General features: G+C 42.8%; 1 protein-coding gene, 1 long non-coding RNA gene and 2 other non-coding genes across 4 annotated transcripts; all 4 read right to left on the minus strand.

Annotated features, from left to right (window-relative positions):
* Window positions 1–14324: 14324 nt before the first annotated feature.
* On the minus strand, window positions 14325–16420 carry LOC124988911 (uncharacterized). Its single transcript, XR_007109517.1, has 5 exons — window positions 16301–16420; window positions 16080–16118; window positions 15814–15854; window positions 14809–14929; window positions 14325–14529 (listed from the first exon to the last, which is right to left on the minus strand). It is a non-coding gene; the product is annotated as an uncharacterized LOC124988911 (long non-coding RNA).
* LOC124989827 (small nucleolar RNA SNORD52) lies at window positions 15299–15365 on the minus strand. The gene has a single exon (XR_007109645.1). It is a non-coding gene; the product is annotated as a small nucleolar RNA SNORD52 (small nucleolar RNA).
* Window positions 15951–16013, minus strand: LOC124989830 (small nucleolar RNA SNORD48). The gene has a single exon (XR_007109648.1). It is a non-coding gene; the product is annotated as a small nucleolar RNA SNORD48 (small nucleolar RNA).
* A 4491-nt stretch (window positions 16421–20911) lies between the features above and the next one.
* Window positions 20912–23355, minus strand: LOC124988335 (heat shock 70 kDa protein 1). The gene has a single exon (XM_047557740.1). The coding sequence runs from the start codon at window positions 23168–23170 to the stop codon at window positions 21245–21247; it is 1926 nt and encodes a 641-aa protein (XP_047413696.1). The 5' UTR covers window positions 23171–23355; the 3' UTR covers window positions 20912–21244.
* Window positions 23356–23657: the final 302 nt, after the last annotated feature.

Raw genomic sequence — 23657 nt, forward strand, 5'->3', positions numbered from 1 at the left:
GGTTAAGGAAATAATTCTATAAAATGGACCCATTGGGCTGACCCTCACATGCTTTCTCTTTTAGAAAGCAATTAACCAAGCTGAATGTGGTGGTGTGTGCCTCTACTCCCAGTAGCTTGCAAGGTTGAGGCCAGCCTCAGCAACTTAGTGAGGTCCCCAAAACCTTAGTAATACTCTGTCTTAAAATAAAAAAAATAGAAAGGACTGGGATGTAGCTCAGTGGTAAAGTGCCTCTGGGTTAGATCCCCAGTACCAAAAATCAAAAAAATAAAAATTTACCTGCAGCCCTACCTGACTTTAGTTGACTGGATAGGTTACATTCCTCAGTAAACTACATGTCATCTGAAAGAGATGTAGACCCCAAAATGCTGACAAGAAGAACACAAGTTACCCTAAAGGGAGAGACTTGTGACCATTACACAGACCAGATTCCAGAACTCAGGGAGATGAGGGTAATTCCCCCTAACCATAAAATCCATAAGAACAGGTTCCAGATAGAACTTGTCAGCATGGGCCAAAGTGATAGGTCACTTTGTTGTCATGGCAGTGGGGACTTGAAAGTCTGGTGTCATCCTGCTGACGTGAAAAGTAAAGAGGTGGACCTGGGTGGGACTCTCTGGAAACTTTCCTGGGACTCCCAATAAAAGGGAAGGTCAGGAGAGGCATGCCACCCCTCTTCTCTCTGAGATGACCCACTCTCTTCCTTGAGAGTGTCCCCCATTCCCCTTTCCTGTCTCTTCTAATAAACTCATGCCTATTACTCTGAGTGATGTCTGAAATCTTTCTGTCATGCTTTAAGAATTGTGCTTCGAAGAGGAGCCTTTATACTGCCTCAGTTTCACAGAATGCCCAGCTCTGTGACTCCTAGATCAGGGTTTTAGTAGATCACATTTGCAGTCATGTCACAGAGCCAGGGGCCTGAGATAAATTTGAAGTTAAAGAAGAGGAACCCCTTTCACCCCCAAAAAGGAAGGACTGAGGGAGAAGTCTGCCTCATGTGCAAAATTTAAGAGGATAACAAAAATTCAGGCACCATGATAAATGTTTTGATGCAATATTTCTAAAACTGTAATGGGCAAACTATGGCTCACAGGCTGACTATTTTGGTAAATAAAGTGTCAGAAGGTCAAATCCTCAGTGGGTGAACTAGCCTCAGTCTTTGTTCTGGATGGAGCAATAAAACAAAGATAGAAGAGCATCTGGAAACTCCTTAGCCCAAGTTCACACTTCTGTGGATAAAGGCCAGAAATCACATTTCTTGTAGATTTGAACCCAAATCTACAAGCCAAAAGCCTAGTGGTATTGTCACTGGATGGGATCCAAGGAGAGCCCCAGAATAGAGGAGGGGGACCTCAACTTAGCCCTGGTAAATTCACAGAAATGAATTTCAGGGCAAGTTCAAAGAGGTACATGCAGAGGGTCATTTAGGAAATAAGATTTATTTAGGAAAGCAAGCAATAGAACAGGATACACACTCAAAGGGAGAGGGAGTGTTCCAGAGGGAAAAGCGCTTTTGGGGTCTCATGCTTTTAAAGGAAACTTTGTAAATACTGAGCATGAGAGGTATGTGGGGTGGCATCAGTGTAATGAGCTAAGTCTTTTTGGTCGTGGAGCACAAAGCGGGTCACAATGGTCTGATTCTTTTCACAGTCTTCAGGTTGATGCTATCTACTTAATAACACTTGCACTGGACCCAGATAACAATCTCACTTGAGACCTGGAGGAAAACAGTCCTGTGGAGTGAAGGTGAGGATGCTCATGGAATTTTTAGACTTAAAGTTACAGTCCTTTTCTTCCCTGTCTCCTTTCTGTCTATCATTTCCTCTATCATACCTCATCATTACCCCCTGCCTTCCACTTTGATCTCTTATTCTTAATGGTGGATGAAAATCAAAGATCTGCCTTCCAGAACTACTTCAAGATGACAGGGGATGTTGAACTTAGTCAGGAACTGAAGGCCTCTACCTAACTGATCTAAAGGAGTTATAGAAGATCAAATTCAATTGTTGAGATGGGTTGGAATCCTTGTACTGCCATCATTTTAACATGGAATGTCATAATCTGGAAGACACACATTTTATCAGAAGATTAAGAAGGCATCCAGTAGCTACTCTTGGTATATGCATTACTTTATAGTAGTTTCAGGAAGCATGCATAAGAAGCCAAGTAAAGGATGAGGATTGTCAAGCACATCCCTAGCCAGGGTTCCTGATTGAGTGGAGTAACCCCCATAGCCAAAAGAAAAATTTCCACAAGAGTGGAAAGGAGAAAGATATTTGGAATATAGTATATAGAAGAACTTAAATTAAGCCAGGTGCAGTGGTGCATGCCTGTAATCCCAGCAGTTCAGGAGGCTAAGGCAGGAGGATCATGAGTTCAAAGCCATCTTCTGCAATTTAGGGAGGCCTTAAGCAGTTCAGCAAGACCCTGTCTTTAAACAAAATACAAAAAAGGGCTGGGGATGTGCCTCAGTGGTTAAGTGCCCCTGGGTTCAATAGCTGGTACCAAAAAAAAGGAAAACTTAATTTAAACATGATCATTCTCCCTTTTAAATAAGACCTGTAGATCCTCCAAAGATATACAAATAAGGACTATAGACCTTGTTAAGTTCCTGATCCTGTAAAGTCTTAAGAGAAACAGGTTTAATTCTAGACACATAGGTCTATGTAGTATGTCCTTGTAATTTAACAGCAGTGAGTACATTTGAAAGAACTTGATAAGCACTGCTCCATTTTGGTGTATGAGCTGGTTTATCAGGAGCCAAAAGGACCTTGTCACCATATTATCCGCCTGCCTCCTGCCTTTGAGCTGCTGGGATTACAGGTGTGCATCTGGCTTCAGTCTCTAGCTTACAATGGGGCCATGCCAAATTACAGAAAAAAGTCAAGTTCTTTTTCTTCAAATCTTCTTCCTTAAAATAATTCTAATTATTTAATATGTACCCAAGGAGTGAGTTCTGAGGGAGGGATAGAATTGAATTATCCATAATCTTAAAAAAACTCACACTTTAAATCTTCCCCTGAATCTTTCTGAAAAGAAAGAAAAAATAGGATACTTTAAAAGTTATTACAGGATACTACATGAGTCCCTAAGCCAGGATTAGATATTGTCATATATCAAAATACTTATTTTATAGCCAGGTGTGGTGGTGTACACCTGCAACCCCAGCAGCTTGGGAGGCTGAGGAAGGAAGATCTCAAGTTCAAAGCCAGCCTCAACAAAAGTGAGGTGCTAAGCAACTCAGGTAGACCCTGACTCTAAAAAAAATACAAAATAGGGCTGGGAGTGTGGTCCAGTGGTTGACTGCCCCTGAGCTCAATCCCCAGTATCCCCCCACCCAAAAAAGCTTATTTTATGTTTTTCAGGACATTTATACATTAACATACTAAGCCTGGATTAGGCAGCACTGGCCTCACATTGTCATCTACATGAGAGGCACCTCTGCAACTCCTGAGGCAGTTTACTCTTGGCAGGAATAAACTGGCTCGTTCCTTCAGCAAATTAGCAGTAGTTGAAGCATCCTTCCAGCCTCTGATAAGGAGACATATTTCTTGCTTCCAGGCATCCCTGAAGTCTTTCATTTTTTTTTTTTCTTTCTAAAAATTTCTCACATAGATAAGCCCACTCTTATAACAAACCCAAAAGGAAAGAAAAGACAAACACAGAGTTTGGGTCCTTTAACTCTTTATGAAAAGAATACCTGTGAAATCTTAAATAATCTAGGTATGCCTGAGAATTTTTTTTTTTTTTTTTGATAACAGGGATTGAATCCAGGATGTTTAACAACTGAACCACATCCCCAGTCCTTTTTATGTTTTATTTTGAGACAAAGTCTCACTAAGTTGCTGAGGCTGACTTTGAACTCACCATCCTCCTGCCTTAGGCTCCCGAGTCCCTGGAATTATATGTATGCGCCACCATGTCTGGCTCTGGCTCGCTCTCTCTCTCTCTCTCTCTCTCTCTCTCTCTCTCTCTCTCTCTCTCTATATATATATATATATATATATATATATATATACACACACACACACACACACTATATATATATATATATATATACATACATATATTTTATATACATTTTATTATAGATATATTAATAGTGAGGACACAAAGGCCTTCCTTGTAGAGGGTTTTCATGAGGACTTTTTTTGTTTTGTTTTGTTTGTTTTGTTTTTATGGGACAATGTTAAGAAAAATCCAGTGGAAGATTTATTTAAGGCTGATCCCTTGACCAGGAAAGACGAACTCTATAGGTTGGAGAACCATCTTTTGTTTTGTTTTGTTTTGTTTTGTTTTGTTTTGTTTTGTTTTTGATACTAGGGAATTAACACAGGAGCAGTTTATCACTGAGTTACATCCCCAGCCTTTTTATTTTTTATTTTAAGACAGGGTCTTACCAAGTTGCTCAGGGTCTCGCTAAATTGTTGAGGCTGGTTTTAACTTGTGATTCTCCTGCTTCAGCCTCCTGAATTGCTGGGATTACAGGTGTGCATCACTGTGCCCAGCTCCATCATTCTTAAAAAAAAAAAAAAATTCCCCTCTCTGCTTTCTACCCCTACCTCAGAGTTTCCTTTTATGTTTCTCACAAAAATACTCTGGGAAGTGTAGCCTGGGTTTTTACTCCAGTTGTTTTTCTTGGGAAAATCTGTCCATTACCCAGGAAGTCCAAGTGCTGACAACCACAAAGCAAAACCCCCTTCCTTCCTGAAAGCTAGAAAGGAGAAAGTCCTCAGAGTTCTTAATCTTTTTAATCCTTGCTGTGCTTGAATAGACACATCTTGTCCTGTGTGCCACTCTGTGGAATTACATAACCAAATCAAGGAAGTTACGAGCTCCTGCATGCCACCAAAAATGCAATCCTTCTTAAATACTAAAGTCTTTCCTCATTTGCCAAATCATATATTGTTTCCTTTGATTTGCATGTATTTCTTTCAAGAATGTTTCTACAGGGCTGGGGATATAGCTCCGTTGGTAGAGTGTTTGCCTCGCAAGCATAAAGCCCTGGGTTCAATCAGCAGCACCACAAAAAAAAAAAAATTATCTAAAAATGGGCTGGGGAGATGAGGTAGGGGTAGAAAGCAGAGAGGGGAATTTTTTTTTTTTTTTTTTTTTTTTTTTTAAGAATGATGGAGCTGGGCACAGTGATGCACACCTGTAATCCCAGTTGGTAGAGTGCTTGGCTTATAAGCATAAGGCCCTGGGTTCCATCCCCAGCACCACCGAAAAAAAAAAAAAAAAAAAAAGAATGTTTCTACAGGAATTTTGTGGTAGGAAAAGTTAATCTCAGGTTTTAGTATGTAAGAAATGGGGTCAATTGTTTAATATTTTACCTTGTATTTACCAAAAGGAGGAAACAAGCAGATTCTGGGATTTTACTAGATTTTAAGTGGAATGAGAATAATATTTTTGAATTAATTCAGAAGGAAATTCTCACTCATAACCTGTTCTGGTAATCCACCTAAATTTAGTGATTCCAAAAACAAACTGTTAGTCAGTTTTTTGTCACTATGATCAAAATATCTGATACACTTAAAGGATAAAGTTTATTTTGGCTCACAGTTTCAGATGTTTCAGTTCATGGTCAGCTGGCTCTATTGCTTTGGGCCTGAGGTGAGGCAGAACGTCATGGTGGAAGCACCTGGCAGGGGAAAGCTGCTCAGTTCATGACAGCCAGGAAGCAAAGAGACAGTCCCTTTTTTTTTTTCCTTTTTAAGGTGCTAGAGATTGAACCCAGGGCCTTGTGCTTGCAAGACAAGCACTCTACCAACTGAGCTATATCCCCAAATCCTCATTTTTTGATAGTCTTTTCTACTGTGATGTTCCAGAGAACCAAGAGGTCTCTGGAACATCACAGAGACCTGTTAGGTCTGTTAGACCAGGCTCAAACTGACTCACAAGAAATATGATTCTGGTAGTCTTCTGTGATAGTTTTTATCAAGCACTCATGCATAAGAACTGTTCCTTTAGTTGAGCACACTGCTGCATGCCTGTAATCCCAGGGACTCAGAAGGCTGAGGCAGAAGGATTGCAAGTTCAAGGCCAGTCCCAGCAATTTAATGAGACCCTCAGCAACTTGGTGAGACCCTGTCTCAGTATAAAACATAAAAATGACCGGGGACGTAGTGAGAAAGCACCCGAGATTCAATCCACCCATATAAAACAAAACAAAACAAAACAAAACAAAACAAAAATCCTTTTTTTAAACCTCCCAGTTTTATTTTTAATATGTTGACACAAGTAACTGTCTTGATTTTAACAGATCTTATACATATATATATATATATACATATATGTGTATATACATATATGTATATATATATATATTTTAACTTTTTCATCTTTGCCAAAGTTTTTGTGAAGACATTCATCTTCTTGTTTCATTGTTCCTAATTGTTGGTCTAATTTGGTCCCATGTTTGAGGGGAAGTTATTGATGATTGGGAATCAGTGTCAAAAACTCTTTTGGTGGACTGGAGATGTGTTTTAGTGGTAGAGTACCTGCCTAGTACATGTGAAGTGCTGGATTCAATCCTTAGCACTGCATAAATAAATAAAATAAAGTTATTATGTCCATCTACAACAAAAATATTAAAGAAAACCAAACTCTTTTAGCCACAGTTGACCAACAAAGAGGTTCAAAAGGAGCAGTTCTTAGGCCAGGTTTATCTGAAGTCCACTGCTAGTTCTTTTTCTGTGAATCCTACCTGTCCTATAAGTAATGGCTAGCATATCAAAACATTGGACCAGACCATTTTGTTAGTTTGGTACTTCTACAGAATTTTAAGAAGCAAGAGTTACAAAGTTTTGAAAGGAAAACAAGCACAAAACAAATTTAGTTTGTGATAATTTCGAATTGAGAAACAATTTTTCAGTCATACCAATTTTTATGAGATAATCAAAGAATAACCAATTCATCTGCAATATAAGTTTAATTTTAACAGAAAACTGTATTTAAGAGTACTTTCTAGACTCTTTTCCATTAATCCTGTTGCAAATACTTCAGAGAACATCAAAACTGAATGACAAAACACTTAAAATAGCCATGGTGGGGCTGGGTTGTGGCTCAGTGGTAGAGTACTTGCCTAGCACGTGTGAGGCCCTGGGTCCAATCCTCAGCACCACATAAAACAAATAAATAATATAAAGGTATTGTGTCCATCTACAAAAAAATTTTTTTTTAAACCCAACCATGGTTAGGATTTTAATGAGAGTTTACATATTGACAAGATAATTTTATTATTTTCCTTTCCTTTATACTTTTTTTTTTTTTTTTTTTTGGTACTGGGGTTTGAACCCAAAGGTGCTTCACACTGAGTCACATTCTCAGGCCTTTTAATTTTTTTTTTTTTTTTTTTTTTTGGGTGCTGGGGATCGAACCCAGGGCCTTGTGCTTACAAGGCAAGTACTCTACCGACTGAGCTATCTCCCCAGCCCCCTTTTCATTTTTTATTTTGAGAGTCTCACATAATCGCTGAAGCTGACCTCAAACTTGTGTTATTCCTGCCTCAGCCTCCTGTCCCTGGGATTACAGGTGTGTGCCACCACACCTGACTAGAGCTGGCTTTTATTTGCAATTCTATATTTGGGTAATATCTCATCCTATAAAATAAAACCAGTGTTCTGATGAGCTGAGCAGAGAACTTTGGTTTTATGGGCAATAAAATGAGGTAAGATAGAAAAAATGAGAATAGGTAAAAAGGAGAAAACAGAGAAGGAAAAGAGGAACTGTAACTTTTAATCTAAAAACTCAGGCTGGGGAGATAGCTTAGTTGGTAGAGTGCTTGTCTTGTAAGCACAAGGCCCTGGGTTCAATCCCCAGCACCACACACACACACACAAAAACTCTATGAACACTCCCACCTTCACTCACATAGGCCTATTTTTATATTTTTTTAGATGTTGATAGAACTTTATTTTATTCATTTATTTATATGTGGTGCTGAGAATCAAACCCAGTGCTTTGTACATGCTCGGCTGGTGCTCTACCACTGAGCCACAATCCCACATCCCCTGCCTAAATTCTTAAAAGGTCCAATTAAGTCCAATATGTGTCTATGTACCTTGTTATCTTACAGAATCTATTTTTAGACTGATAAAAAGAAGCCTAGAGAGAGATTATTAGAGACCTATGGTATGGGTCCAGTCCAAGCACTAATTAATAACTACATAACATTCTAGGAACCAAATATTCTAAGAACCAGACCACTGTGACCTGCTCTGTGCTCCACCCTGAAAAGAATCAAAACTCATTTAAGTTGATGCCACCCCACATACTTCTCATATGAGCTCACCATTTACAAAGTGTGCTTTAAAAGCAGAAGCCTAGCTGGGCATGGTGGCACATGCCTATAATCTCAGTGATTTGGAAGGCTAAGGCAGGAAGATTCAAAGTTCAAGGCCAGACTCAGCAACTTAGTGAGGCCCTAAGTAATTTAGCAAGACTGTTTCAAAAAATAAAAAGGACTGGGGATATTGCCTAGTGGCTAAGGGCCAGAGGTTCAATCCCCAATACCAATAAATGAATAAAAGCAGAAGACTGAGACCCCCAAAGTACATCTCACTCTCCATCCCAAAGTACAGCTCACACACTTCTCCCTTTGAGTGTATGTCCAGCTCTATTGCTTGCTTTCCTGAATAAATCTTATTTCCTAAATAAGCCTCTGCTTGTGTCTCTTTTGACTCTTTCTGAAATTCCTTCCCGTGAACTTACCAGGGACAAGTTGAGGTTCCCCTTTCTTTTAGGCCTCTCCTTGGATCCCCTCTGGTGACAAAAAGGGCTTAAGAAAGCGGAAACAGGGAACAAAAAGTGGATTGGTAGGTCCCAAGCTTTCTTCCTAGTGAAGATTAAGGCAGAACAGCTACATTATCATGCTGAATAAAACTGGCCTGTTTAGGATTTGGCTGTTACCTCTTTCTCCTGATTTCTTGGAAAATCAGAAACATGACATTGTTTCAGTTTGGTGACATTAACTTTAGCTCGATTGACTATTTCCTTTAGTCTATTAGGCCTAGTGTAGGAACTCACTCCAAACCAATGTCTTCCTATAAATGTTATTTAACAGTAGTTCTGACTTCTACCAAGCTTCACTGAGATTTTTGAATCCCTGGAAAACATGAGATAGCCCAGCAATTAGAGGTGGAGGTGAAAAGCATCAAAATGGGCACCTGGTACAGAGAACTGTCCAGGAAAAAATATGGCATCCCTGAGATGTCATGTCAACCCTAGGACCAATTCCTTGGCTACTGTTCTTAAAGAACAGAAGGTTGGTGTCTCAGTACATCTGGGTTTCAGTAAGACATTTGACAGGATCAAAAGGAATAAGGGAAATTTTCTGGACCCATGGATATTAAAAAAACAGGGAAATTCACTTGCATTAGAGGACATTCAAATAACTCCTTACACACATTATAAAAACTGGAAAAGTACGAATTATTTATTTTGCCTTTGCAATAGGAATAAATAGATTAAACAAAAGACAGTTAATGACTTATTTATTCTACAGAAGTCAGTTAATAAGTAAGTATAGGAAGAATAATTAAAGGAGAAAGTCATAATTTTGCAAACTCAAATAACTAACTTGGGCAAAGATAATCAAGAGATGTTAAAATAATTTGGTAAAAGAAAGGGAGCTGAGAGTATAGCTCACTTGCCTAGCATGCATGAGGTCCTAGGTTCCATCCTTAGCACCACACAGAAAAAGTCAATGGAGAAACGGATATTCATCAACACAGTGCCAAAGAATTACCCCAACTGCTATAGTCTGGATGTGGATTAAGTATGTCTCCTCAAAGTTTCATGCGCTGGAAATAGGTAAATAAGAAATAGAGTGCTCCCTTACCTCAGGTGATATGTACCTTTTTGCAAGGCCCTTTGGAGATAGCTTCCCTTGACCAGTTTATTACCTACTATCATCATATAACTAAAGATTACTGCATGACATCTTTATCTTCAATATATACATATATATATATTTTTTTAAAGAATTTTATGGTATAATGACAATAACCAGTATAGAATGTGACCCACTTCCACCTGAGATTCACCTGACAGGAGACAATAAAACTTAACCCATTAATTCCATTGTCGATTTTCCAATTTTTTTTTTTTTTTTTTTTTTTTTTTGTGGTACTGGGGATTGAACTCAGGGCCTTGCGCTTGCGAGGCAAGCACTCTACCAACTGAGCTATCTCCCCAGCCGATTTTCCAAATATTTTAATGAAATTTACATACACGCATTAAAAAGGTTGGAAATCAGTCTTGAACTTATATGTTAGTATATCAATTAATATATTATAGTTATTTGTTCTTCTTATTATTATTATACACTATATTTAAGTTTTTATAGGTGTTCCACATCTGGGATGACAGGACAACGTGGGTTAATATTTTAAGAGTCAGCAGGCACTTTAACACTTGGGATAATGTGTTTCCTTATTCTTTGAGAAATAACACAACAATCAAAGGACTTCATAAGGGGCAGTAGATGTAGTTCATTGCTAAAGTGTTTTTTTGAGGGCCTGGGTTCATTCTCTAGTACTCTGAAAAGAAAAGAAAGAGCCATACACACCTGTAATCCCAGTAGTTTGAGAGGTTTGGCATGAGGATTGCAAAATCAAAGCCAGCCTCAGCAATTTAGCAGGCTCCTAAGCCAATTTAATGGATCCTGTCTCAAAATAAACAATAAAAAGGCTGGGGATGTGGCTTAGTGGTTAAGTGCCGCTGGGTTCAATCTCTGATACCAAAAATAAATAAATAAATTATTAAATAAATGTTATTATTTAATAAAGAAAAAAGAAAAAAGGAGACAATCATGGGAAATCCGGATGTTATGGAGAAGAATAATAAACAAATTATGCCAGGTGTGGTGGTACATGCCTGGAATCCCAGGGTGGAGGCAGGAGGATGGCAAGTTTGAGGCCAGCCAGGACAATTTAATGAACTGCTGTCAAAAAAATAAAAAGGGCTGGGGTTGTAACTCAGTGGTAGAGCGCCCCCAGGTTCAATCCACAGTACCACCAAAACAAAAACTTTACATGGGCCTGAGCTGCTGAAAGTCAGATGCCCTCATGTCACTGGTCAAAGCTAAAGTTGGCACCTATGGCTATTCATACCTTAAAATAAACCAGTATGGTGAAAGCAGCACCAAACAAGCCATGCCAGGGGTGGAGCATTTCATTCCACTCTTTGTTTCAAAACCTCCATTTCCTTTCACCTCTGATTTTTCTGCCTCACAATTTGATTTCTTCCACTTTACCGTACACTATTCAGTTAGTCTGTTGCTTGACTTGTTTATTGTGCTTATGTTTTCATTTCTACTGCAGAATTTCTTTTTTCTTTTTTTTTTTTTTGTGGTGCTGGGGATCGAACCCAGGGCCTTGTGCTTGCAAGGCAAGCACTCTACCAGCTGAGCTATCTCCCCAGCCCCCCATGCTGGAGATTGAAACCAGGGCCTTCCTTATGCTAAACACAGGCTCTACCACCAAATTACACCCTCACTCCTGTTTTAATTTTTTCCCCCAAATCTATCCATTTTCTTTATAATGTTCTGTTCATGCAAATGGATTAAGTCCTTTCCTTTATCTCTTGGAACATTTTCAGTCTTACTCTATTGAGTGTGGTGTTTCATGAGTTTCTCAGCTATAAAGTCACCTGTTATTATACCTGCTGGCTGGTTCCCATGGTACTGGACTTCCCTGTCCCATCCCCACTACCACCATTAGGGATTGAACTCAGGAGCATTTAACCACTGAGTCACATCATGAGACCTTTTTTGTTTTTAAATTATGAGACAGGGTCTCACTAAATTGCTGCGGTTGACTTTGAACTTGCAATACTTCCTGTCTCAGCCTGTGGAGTAGCTGGAATTACAGGTGTGCACTACCATACCAGGCTACCTGTGGGTTTTTTTGTTGTTGTTTATGTAGTACTTGGGATTGAACCCAGAGCACTCTAACATCACATTCCCAGCTTTGTTCATTTATTTTAAATTTTGAGATTGAATCTTCCTAAATTGCACAGGCTGGCCTCAAACTTGAGGAGTGCCACTGTACCTGGTGTTTGTTATGTCATTATGCTCATCCTCAGAGTAGTTGTCCTCCAAGGGAGCACCATGTGAGTACCTCTGGAGGTGTCCCTGTGGGTGGTTTAGCTTTAGATCTTGCTCTGCCCTTTGGGAATCACAAGTGCCAAATGACATTTTTAAGGTATTAACATTCCAGATATAAACAATATACTCCCATGGAGCTGGATGCAGTGGCACACACCTGTAATCCCAGCTACTTGGGAGGCTGAGGTAGGAGGATCCTGAGTTCAAGGTTAGCCTGGACAATTTAGAGACACTGTCTCAAAATAAGAAAAAGGGCTAAGGATGTGGCTCAGTTATAAGACACCCAATTCCCAGTACTATATTAAAAAAAAAATTTAAAAACAATGCTGGTCATGTAGCTCAGAGGCAGAACATCCCTAGTACCAACCAGGCATGGTTTACTAAATCCCAGAGACTTATGAGGCTGAGGCAAGAAGACTGCAAGTTCAAGGCCAGCCTCAGCAACTTAGCAGGACTACCTCAAAATAAAAATGGCTGGGGATGTGGCTTAGTGACTAAACAACCCTGGGTTCAATCCCCAGTGCCACAAAATACATATATGGATGAAAATAAAATGGTTAAGGAAAGCCAAGTGTGGTAGTACACCCTTGTATTCCTAGTAACTCAGAGGCTGATGAAGGAGGATTTCAAGTTCAAAGTCAGCCTCGACAACTTAGCAAGGATCAAAATAAAATGGATAAAAATAAAAGGATAAGCCTGGGGTTGTGGCTTAGTGGTAGAGTGCTTACCTACCATGTGTGAGGCACTGGGTTCAATCCTCAACACCACATAAAAATAAAGGTACTGTGTCCATTTACAACTAAAACAAAATATTTTTTTAAAAAGGATAAGAGGCCAGGGATGTGACTCAGTAGTTAAAGGTCTCTAGGTTCAATCCATAGTAACAACACCCACCCCCACCACAAAAAAGGGTCAAGGATTAGGGAGGGTACCCAGTAGGCCATGTGACTTGTTTGCTGACCATACCTAGATAGGGTTTGAAATGTGCTAGGCATGTTTTAAAGCAACAGACATCTTTAAACTTGAGGGCTTAAGTGTCCAGGGTGGCTCCAGAATTTTTGCAGTACTGGGAATTAAACCCAGAAGCACTCTGTGATGGGCTGATAGATTTGGTTCCATGAGAATGTTATAGGCCAGACTATAAGAGAATTGACTAAACAGACTCCATTTTGCTCTGAGACTCCATGTTATGTAGGAAATAGAACACCCCATCTCTATGCCCATCATCAGTTACTTGGTGTGACATGTTTAATAATATAAAATGACAATTCCTATGTAATGAAGAATTGCTCTTTTGATCTCTATTGCTCCTAACCAATATACTGTGAAAGCAGTAATTGTATAATTATTAGCAATCATTCCTAACCAATGTACCATGTAAAAGTAATTGTGTGGTTATTACTAATCATTCTTTAGGTTGTACTTAGGTACTGTGTCCATTTACAACTAAAAAAAATAAAAAAATAAATGCTTTAAGTGTTTAAAAATGTTAAAGCCAGGCATGGTGGCACAACCCTGTAAATCCAGCAGAAAAGAGGCTGAGGCAGGGGGATCACAAGTTGAAAGTCAGCCTCAGCAACTGAGGTCCTAAACAACTCTAAAGAACTTGTCTCTATACGCACACACACAAAAAGGCTAGAATTGTGGCTCAGTGGTAAAGCGCTCCTGGTTCAATCTTCCAAAAAAGTTAACAGAAATGTATATGGAAAGGTGGGATCTAAATTATACAGGAAAATACACAAAGATAAAAAAAGCACACATACCAAAAAAAAAAGGGGGGGGCAGTAAATCACAGAATAAAGTTTAAAAAGACACAAAACTACATTGTACATGCTGATAAGGATCTCAGTGATAAACACCCCATTTTCACTGATTTACCAAAAGGCAAATGAGGTTCCTATATTAATACTCTATCATCACTGATGTCAATAACATCTAATACAGTAGATACGATGGCAATCAGTTAATTTTTATCTAGCTATTAAGAAGTATGCCTAGCTGGGCTTGGTGGCACATGCCTGTAATCCCAGCAGCTTGGGAGGCTGAAGCAGGATCATCGTTGGTCAAAGCCAGCCTCTGTAAAGACAAGGCACTAAGCAACTCAGTGAGACCCTGTCTCACAACGGATTACTGGAGTAGGAGGTTAACTTTCACTTCCCTAAATCTATTTGTACCATTCTGTTTCCATCCAGAGACCAAATAATCCATTCATTACTTGCTTTAAAATAGTTTATTGAAACTTTAAGAAGAAAACCATGTACTTGTATAAGACAAAACACAAGCAAATAGTGTCTACTTAGCGTCCCAAAATTTCTAGACAGTTTTTTGCCCACTGGCAGCTGCTCAGTTTAACACAGGTAAGGTGTTACATTCATAGGAACTGTATAACATCAGAGGCCATCCTTTGGGTCAGCAAAATCCTGAAATTTCACAAAAGGAACACATTAGAACCATGCAGGCAACTGGCAATAAAACCATTGAAGCTGGGTAGGAAGTTGCCACATAGGATGGAGGGGGAAAAATAAGTGGATCAGGTGGTTTTAAAAGATCCTCAGAGCAAAGCTCAGAGACTCTAGTCCAACCAGGTCATCATTACCACTCAGGGTAAGAGTCAATGTGAATGACTCATCATAGCAATCAGAGAAAGGGTTACTTTCCACTTGTCAAGATAGCCTGAGGATACAACAGCAGGAACCTACCTAAGCATTCCAACAGTCTCCAAAGGGGTAGATTCCAAAACCTTAAGTTTTCAGTCTTGAGGTTAGCTCAGAATCTCTGTGAAGGTGCACTGCCCCCAGCTGGGCTTGCAGAGCTCTCATACTAGAAAGACAGGACAACCATTAAGAACAAGCAAGGAGCTGGGGTTATGGCTCAGTTAGTAGAGTGCCTGCCTTGCAAGCACAAAGCCCTGGGTTCAATCCCCAGCACCCCCCCACCCAAAAAAAACCAGGGTGTTAACCAAGGCAGTGGCACATGCCTATAATCCAGAGATGTGGGAAGCCAAGGCAGGAAGATTCAAAGTAGAAAGCTAGCCTCAGCAATTTAGCAAGACCCTGTCTCAAAACAAAACAGAAAGGACTAGAGCCATAGTTCAGTGTTTAAATGCCCACGGGAGGTTCAATACCCAGGAAGCCTGGAGAGCAGTGTTAATGGCCTTCTCCAGAGACCCAAGTATCCAGTTCCCTAAATGAGTCAGAACTTATTTTTGACATCAGGACCAGCATCAGAGACTCTAGTCTGTGAATTCATCATTCCCAATAAAGGGAGATCTGGATCAAGGGAAGCCATTTGGAGAAGGGATACAGTATATTCAAAGACAACAATCCCAGTATATAAGGATCTAAGGAATGAGAGGTCCTAGGATGGGGAGTTAAGAGCAGAAAATAATACTGAACTGTATAGAATAGTTCCAACTGGAGGCCCCACGTAAGTTCAAGTTTGCGACTGAAATATTTTAGAAGAGGTGAATTAACCGTACTTAAAAAAAAAAAAAAAAAAAAAAAAAAAACACAGAGGAGATCACAAAGGATCAATAGCCACAAGAGAAACGTAAACCAAAAGTGGTCCCTGGAAAGCCACCACATGAAATATGGGCATTGTTGCACATGCGCATTAGGAAATTAACAGATGCCAACGCCCCATGAAAAAGCGTGGGAATAAAATGGTCTGAGAAGCAAATAACGAACTCTTGCACTTATACTAACCTTTATTTAAGGATCACACATCGATGAACGTCTTAAAACCCCTAAATGAGGAAATGAAACAAAAATTAAAGATTATTAAGGGTTCTTGGCCACTAACTTTCCCGAGTCCACATATTGGGGATTCGGGTACGAGAGGCGGTCAGTGCGCTGCGGTGATGGCGTCAGCGACACGCTCAGAGTCACCTGGAATCATCATAACCCCCGTCCTCCCCCACGCCTATCGCCAGCCACTCCAAATCTCTCAATTACTAGCACAATCCACTCACCATCGCCGCGCTGCGGACCCGCCTGCGAAGATCAAGGGCCTGAGAAGAAACCAATGAGTTAGCAGAAACCAGGGGGAATCCAGCCGAGTTCCCCCTGCCCAGGGCTGGGTCAGATCTAAGCAGATGCGTCACGTAGACATCAGAAACTCTAGTCTGTAATGGTAATTCATCCTGCTCAGCCCAAGGCTACGGTCCCCTCCCCTAGCAGGGCCCCGAGGTACCTGCAGGCGGATAGATACCCCAAAGCGTCTTCCAGACACTGAACTGCAGCCTCGGCAGAATGCGCCAGGCGTGCCGAGCGAACCCACCCATACTGCCAACCCGCCCACAGAACAAAGAGATAGGAAAGCCGGAGCCACAGCTATTTATGGCTGCGCCGGTCGGGGGCCTAACGGGTATAGCTGTCTTCTTACATGCCTGGCTCGAAGCGCGGCATTTTCGCCGTCGTTCGTCCAAACAGGAATAAAACAAAGTGAAAGAAAGCCCTTTAAAGTAGGGTTCACAATATTCTGAGCAAATACACAGAGATATGTTATAAATTTTTGATAAACAATAACAAAATAAGCAGGTGATTTCGCTGGCCAAAGGGGAGAAAGTCCCTGACCAGCAGGAACCCGTTAGCTAGGCGGTCCTTTTTTTTTTTTTAAGCTTTTTATTTAAAAACGACTATTATTACTTTCTGAGCAGGGCATCGCTATTGTTGCCTAGGCTATCTATACTCGAACTCTCGATCCTTCTCTGCCCTAGCCTCTTGAGTGGCTGGAATTACAGGTCGCGCCAGCATTCCCAACGACATGGCCTTCAAGCTGCTTCCCCGACCCTGTGGACCAGTTAATGACCCTGGGATTTCCCTCGTTGTAACCCCAGCTTTGGGTTCAGTCCACTCCAGGGGACTCACTTGTTCCAGCCAGCGAAATCTGAATTTGCTCAGGCACATTAAGCTGCTTCTTTGCTTTGCTTTCTTTTGATCAACTTCGTTAAGATATAATGGTGATTTTTTTTTTTTGGTGCTGGGGATCGAACCCAGGGATCTGTGCTTGCAAGGCAAGCACTTTACCAACTGAGCTATCTCCCCAGCCCTATAATGGTGATTTTTAAAATGATAGTCATGCAATAAACTACACGTTTAAAACAAATTGTTTTTTTACCATCTGTACAGTTGAATAGTTATATTGTACAAAGAATGTCCAGAATTTTTTCATCTTCCCAAAAGTAAAACACTGTACCACTGAACAACTATTACTTATTTCCCCCTGCTATACATGTTGGATCTTCCTCCACACCCCCGTACTTCTGATTGAACCCAGAGGGGCTTTACCACTGAGCCACACCCCCCGCCCTTATTCTTTAAAATTTATTATTATTTATTTATTTATTTTGGTACTGGGGATTGAACTCAGGGGCACTCCACCACTGAGCCACATCCCCAGCTATATTTTGTATTTTATTTAGAGACAAGATCTCACTGAGTTGCTTAGCGCCTCACGGTTGCTGAGGCTGGCTGTGAACTTTCAATCCTCCTGCCTCAGTTTCCCAAGCTGCTGGGATTACTGGCATGCGCCACCTCACTCTGCTCTTTATTTTTTTTTATTTTGAGATAGGGTCTTGCTTAGTTGCTGAGACTGACCTTGAATTTGCCATCCTCCTCCCTTGGCCTCTGGGATTTAAAGGTGGGCCTGGCTATATGTTCTTTTTATAAGCAATGTTTGGATGGGAGTTGCCCAAAAGTTGGTGGAACTGTTCAGTGTCCTTTGAATAGCACCTAAGGCAAGAGCTGGCCTAGGGATGGGGAGATTAGAAGTAAATCAAATTAGGGTGGGGTGGCAACAGCAGGGACACTTTTCTCCCCTCACAAATGTTTAGGGAGCCATGGAGGATCACAAGTTCCAGGCCAGCCTAAAATAAAACAGGCTGGGGATGTAGCTCAGTGGTAAAGCACCCCCTAGTTCAATCCCCAGTACCATAAACAAAACAAAAATAGAAATCGTCCTTAGGTATTTGCTCTTGGTCCATAATCCATGAACTCATATGTATCACTGCAAATATCACCTCCTGGAATCCCTCATTCCTGTTTATAAATGCAGATAATGTTTGGTGTTGTGTTTTGGCATCTAAGATGCCCAGGCTGGCCTTGAACTTGGTTCTGCCTCAACTTTCTGAATAGCTGAGAAATTCGTTTTTAGCCCAATAAACTTGCTGGCAATTTCCTTAACTTCTATCATTGCTGTTGCTGCCAGTGAATTGCCTCTTTAAGGCCTTTCAAGCCTTCAGACTCCAATTTACAGCAGACAGCCTCTTACCAACAGATGTTGCTCTTGGGAGCACTCACACCTTGCTATCCTCCCTAGTGATACCCCTATCGTCCTAAAATAAAATCACAAACAGCCTCTGGTTTTCAGTGGTCTTCTCAACTTTGGTTGCACATTAGAAAAACCTGGGCAACTTGAAATATATGCTCTAATATTCTCAATTGACCTGAGAGGCCTGCAATCTTTTTTTTTTTTTTTTTTTTTCCTTTTTCTCTCTTCTTTTTAAAAATGTTTTTGGTATTAGGGATTTAACTCAGGGGTGCTTTATCTCTGAGCTACATATCTAGCCCTTTTAATTTTTTTTTATTTTAAGTAAGTCAGGGTCTCGCCAAGTGGCTGATGCTGGTATTGAACCTGTGATTTTCCTATCTCAGCCTCCCAAACTGCTGGTATTACAGCACTATCCTCTTTTGCTTTCTTCCCAGTTTTATTCTGCTTTTATAATGCTAGGGCCTTGTACATGCTAGATAAGCACTCTACCATTGAGCTATATCCTGAGCCCCCAGATGATTTTATTATACCACTAGGGTGGAGAACGATAGTTCTTACAGATCTAAGTTAAAAGATTTTCCCCTTTACTGCCTGTTAAAAAAAGGGGGAAAAAAAAAGGGAGGGAGGAGTAGAAAGCCCCAATTCCTGTGATGCAATAAGAACACTGCATTTTCCATATGCTGAGTCTGTGTTTATTGTTATTATAGTTCACCTTGTGTTTTTGGGTACCAGGGATTGAACAGGGGCACTCTACCACTGAACATCTCCAGCCCTATTTTGTATTTTATTTAGAGACAGGGTCTCACCAGAGTTGCTTAGCACCTCACTTTTGCTGAAGCTGGCTTTGAACTCACGATCCTCCTGTCTCAGCCTCCTGAGCTGCTGAGATTTCAGTCGGGCTGTGATGGTGAGTCCACCTTTCTTACAAGCAAAACAGGCCTTTCAGAACTGGTTCAGAAACCAAACTCTATTTTCCTTGTCATTGACAAGCTTCCAAGGAGGCCTTCTTATATTGATAGTTCTAGAATGTTTTATTTTCCCACAAGATAAGGACTGAAAGGTGCAACATGGAATGCCAATCTGTTACTGAACACAGTGGTGCACACCTGTAATCCAGTGATTTGAAAGGTTGAGACAGGATTGCAAATTCAAAGCTAACCTCCACAATTTAGGGAAGCCTGAAGTAAATTAGTAAGAACCTGTCTCAAAAAATGCTGGCGATGTGGCTCAGTGGTTAAGCACCCCTGAATTCAATCCCCCCCATACCAAAAAAAAAAAAAAAAAAGTAATGCTAATCTTGCTAAATGTTCAATTTAGGAGTAGGTACTTCTAAGCTGCCTGTTTGTGGGGGTTGGGATTCTTAAGGTTAAAGAAGGTAAGCACACCTAACTGCTACATCAGGAAGAATCCCCAGGGAAGAGCAGAAGAAAGCCCATGACCATCTTGATTTTTCCAGTTCTATGCTGTGCAGCAGTTTAAAAATATACATATTTTTAGTTGTAGATGGACACAATATCTTTATTATTATGTGGTGCTGAGAATTGACAGAAGTGCCTCACAAGCCAGGCAAGTGCTCTACCACTGAGCTTTACAAAGCCCCCTGTGAACCATTTTTCATCTTCTCTTTCCTCATAATTAAATCTATTTTACACAGTTATTGCTTAAGACTACTGATTGTTAAACATCGGATAAAACCATTACCAAAAACCAAAAAGGAATAAACAAATGTCTTGGAAGTGGGGGGGAATTTTACCATCCCTTATTACTCTGATCATGGCCTGGATTCAGCTAAAGTGACTAGCTCCACATACTAAACTGAAAAAATAACTTTAGAATACCTAACATAGACAGTGGTGATAGGAAGACAAGAGGGTGAATACAAATAATCTAGGTATTGTATATCCCTGTTATATTGCCATACCCCTGAATATGCATTCTCTTTCCTCCATAATCCAACTTGGAAAATTTACACCTAGGGTGACCATGGCTGAAAATGTTTGTCTACTTTGCATTTCTGTGCAAAATGATCTTAGAACTTTTGAAGCCAAGACATTTAGACAAAATAGTTTAGGAGGAAGTGACCAATGCTAATGGATTACAGAAATGGTGCTTGGTTGTCTAGTTGGGATTTACAGAGCCAGAGTTGAACCTGCAACTCATTGTTGATGTGTCCACCCCAGCTGTCACCTACAAAAAAGTATGGAGAGCAGGCAAGACAGTAATGAGAAGAGAAACTTGGGACTCAAGAAAAAGCACAGATGAGTCCCTTTGAACAGTGCCTTTCCTCACTTACACCTAACCCATACCTACCTTTCATCCCACAAAACACTACTTGTCCCTAAAATAAGCCCCACTTCCATGGAAATGTCTATCTGAAAATTTTTTCCTCCCCACATTTTAAATCCTAACAAAAATATCCAGAACCATGACTCCTATGTATCTCTCTCCTCCAGTACTCCTTTCCTGGTGTTCACATTTCTATGAAATTCACACACACAAAGAATCCATTATTCCTCACCAAAAACAGTTAAGCACAATTCTTAATATTTTATTTTTCAACAAGTTACAGAAACAAAATTTCCCTGATTTTAAAGTGTTGCAAAGCAAAAACTATAACACAGGGTGGCAGTGTTGATATGAGGACAAGAAAAGAGGAAGGACATTCATACAGTACTCTTACATTAAACCTAAAGAACACACGAGTTATGCCACAAAAATATAAAGACATTCAGCTATAGTTACCATCAAGATACAATGAACTCAGCAGTAGAAAACCGAAGTTAGGTAACAGGGCTAACAGCAAGGCCCTGGAGTCCCAACAGTGCGTCCCGAGGAAAAAGATGGAGGGAGGAAGGAAAGGCCGCGCTAATCCACCTCCTCGATGGTGGGGCCCGACCCAGAGCCCCCTCTGGGAGCCTGAGCTCCAAAGCCCCCGGCCCCGGGGCCACCCGCACCCTGGTACAGTCCACTGATGATAGGGTTACACACCTGCTCCAGCTCCTTCCTCTTGTGCTCAAACTCGTCCTTCTCCGCCAGGGTGTTGGCGTCCAGCCAGGAAAGGACCTCCTGGCACTTGTCCAGCACCTTCTTCTTGTCCGCCTCGCTGATCTTGCCCTTGAGTCCCTCATCCTCCACGGCGCTCTTCATGTTGAAGGCGTAGGACTCCAGGGCGTTCTTGGCAGACACCCTCTCGCGCTGCACCTCGTCTTCGGCTTTGTACTTCTCCGCCTCCTGCACCATGCGCTCGATCTCCTCCTTGCTCAGGCGGCCCTTGTCGTTGGTGATGGTGATCTTGTTGGCCTTGCCGGTGCTCTTGTCGGTGGCCGTGACGTTCAGGATGCCGTTGGCGTCGATGTCAAAGGTCACCTCGATCTGGGGCACGCCCCTGGGGGCAGGGGGGATGCCGCTCAGCTCGAAGCGCCCCAGCAGGTTGTTGTCACGCGTCATGGCCCGCTCGCCCTCGTACACCTGGATCAGCACCCCGGGCTGGTTGTCCGAGTACGTGGTGAAGATCTGCGTCTGCTTGGTGGGGATGGTGGAGTTGCGCTTGATCAGGGCGGTCATCACGCCCCCGGCCGTCTCCAGCCCCAGCGACAGGGGCGCCACGTCCAGCAGCAGCAAGTCCTGCACGTTCTCTGACTTGTCTCCCATCAGGATGGCGGCCTGCACCGCCGCCCCGTAGGCCACCGCCTCGTCGGGGTTGATGCTCTTGTTGAGGTCGCGCCCATTGAAGAAGTCCTGCAGCAGCTTCTGCACCTTGGGGATGCGGGTGGAGCCGCCCACCAGCACCAGGTCGTGGATCTGCGCCTTGTCCAGTTTGGCGTCACGCAGGGCCTTCTCCACCGGCTCCAGGGTGCCGCGGAACAGGTCGGAGCAGAGCTCCTCGAACCTCGCCCTGGTGATGGACGTGTAGAAGTCGATGCCCTCAAACAGGGAGTCGATCTCCAGGCTGGCCTGCGTGCTGGACGACAGGGTCCTCTTGGCTCTCTCGCAGGCGGTGCGCAGCCGCCTCACCGCTCGCTTGTTCTGGCTGATGTCCTTCTTGTGTTTCCTCTTGAACTCCTCCACGAAGTGGTTCACCAGCCGGTTGTCGAAGTCCTCCCCGCCCAGGTGCGTGTCGCCCGCCGTGGCCTTCACCTCGAAGATGCCGTCGTCGATCGTCAGGATCGACACGTCGAAGGTGCCCCCGCCCAGGTCAAAGATGAGCACGTTGCGCTCCCCCTTGCCGGTCCGGTCCAGGCCGTAGGCGATGGCGGCCGCCGTGGGCTCGTTGATGATCCTCAGCACGTTGAGCCCGGCGATCACGCCCGCGTCCTTGGTGGCCTGGCGCTGCGAGTCGTTGAAGTAGGCCGGCACGGTGATCACCGCGTTGGTCACCGGGTAGCCCAGGTACGCTTCGGCGATCTCCTTCATCTTGGTCAGCACCATGGACGAGATCTCCTCCGGGTAGAACGCTTTGGTCTCCCCCTTGTAGCTCACCTGCACCTTGGGCTTGTCTCCGTCGTTGATCACCTGGAAGGGCCAGTGCTTCATGTCCGACTGCACCACCGGGTCGCCGAACTTGCGGCCGATCAGCCGCTTCGCGTCGAACACCGTGTTCTGCGGGTTCAGCGCCACCTGGTTCTTGGCCGCATCGCCGATGAGCCGCTCGGTGTCGGTGAAGGCCACGTAGCTGGGGGTGGTGCGGTTGCCCTGGTCGTTGGCGATGATCTCCACCTTGCCGTGCTGGAACACCCCCACGCAGGAGTAGGTGGTGCCCAGGTCGATGCCGATCGCCGTGGCTTTGGCCATGTCGGTGCCTTACTCTCTGGGATCCGCGCTGAGGTTCTGGCTGCGGTGAGGGGACGCGACACGCGAGGAAAAGCTCGGTCCTGAATGAGAGTCGGAAGCCCACCGCTCGGGTGCGTGCTCCGGGATCACAGAAGGTTCGCTATGCCAGCCGCTGCTGGGGCTCGTCGTTCCTCACCCGGCCTCCGCTCGGGCTTTATAGATCGCCGAGGAGCCCCGCCCGCTTCCTCCTGGGCCAATCGCCGAGCCGGATGAGGCTGCCGGGACCGGAATGTTCCAGGGGTTTCTCCTGGCGTTCCGCCCCTGGCCTCCTGGGACCAATCAGAGGCGAGGGTTCCGCCCCTCCCCAGAACTCTCCAGACGCTTCTGGGGTTCGCTGGAGGGGATGGGGGCCCGAGAGGAGGCTGTTGGCGGGCGGAGGCGACGGAGGAGGGAGCAGGGAGGAGGGAGGAGGGAGATTGTTGCCTGGGTCTCCATGGTTCTGCTGGCG

The sequence above is a fragment of the Sciurus carolinensis genome, chromosome 7 (assembly GCF_902686445.1).
Source record: "Sciurus carolinensis chromosome 7, mSciCar1.2, whole genome shotgun sequence".
Classification (NCBI taxonomy): domain Eukaryota; kingdom Metazoa; phylum Chordata; class Mammalia; order Rodentia; family Sciuridae; genus Sciurus; species Sciurus carolinensis.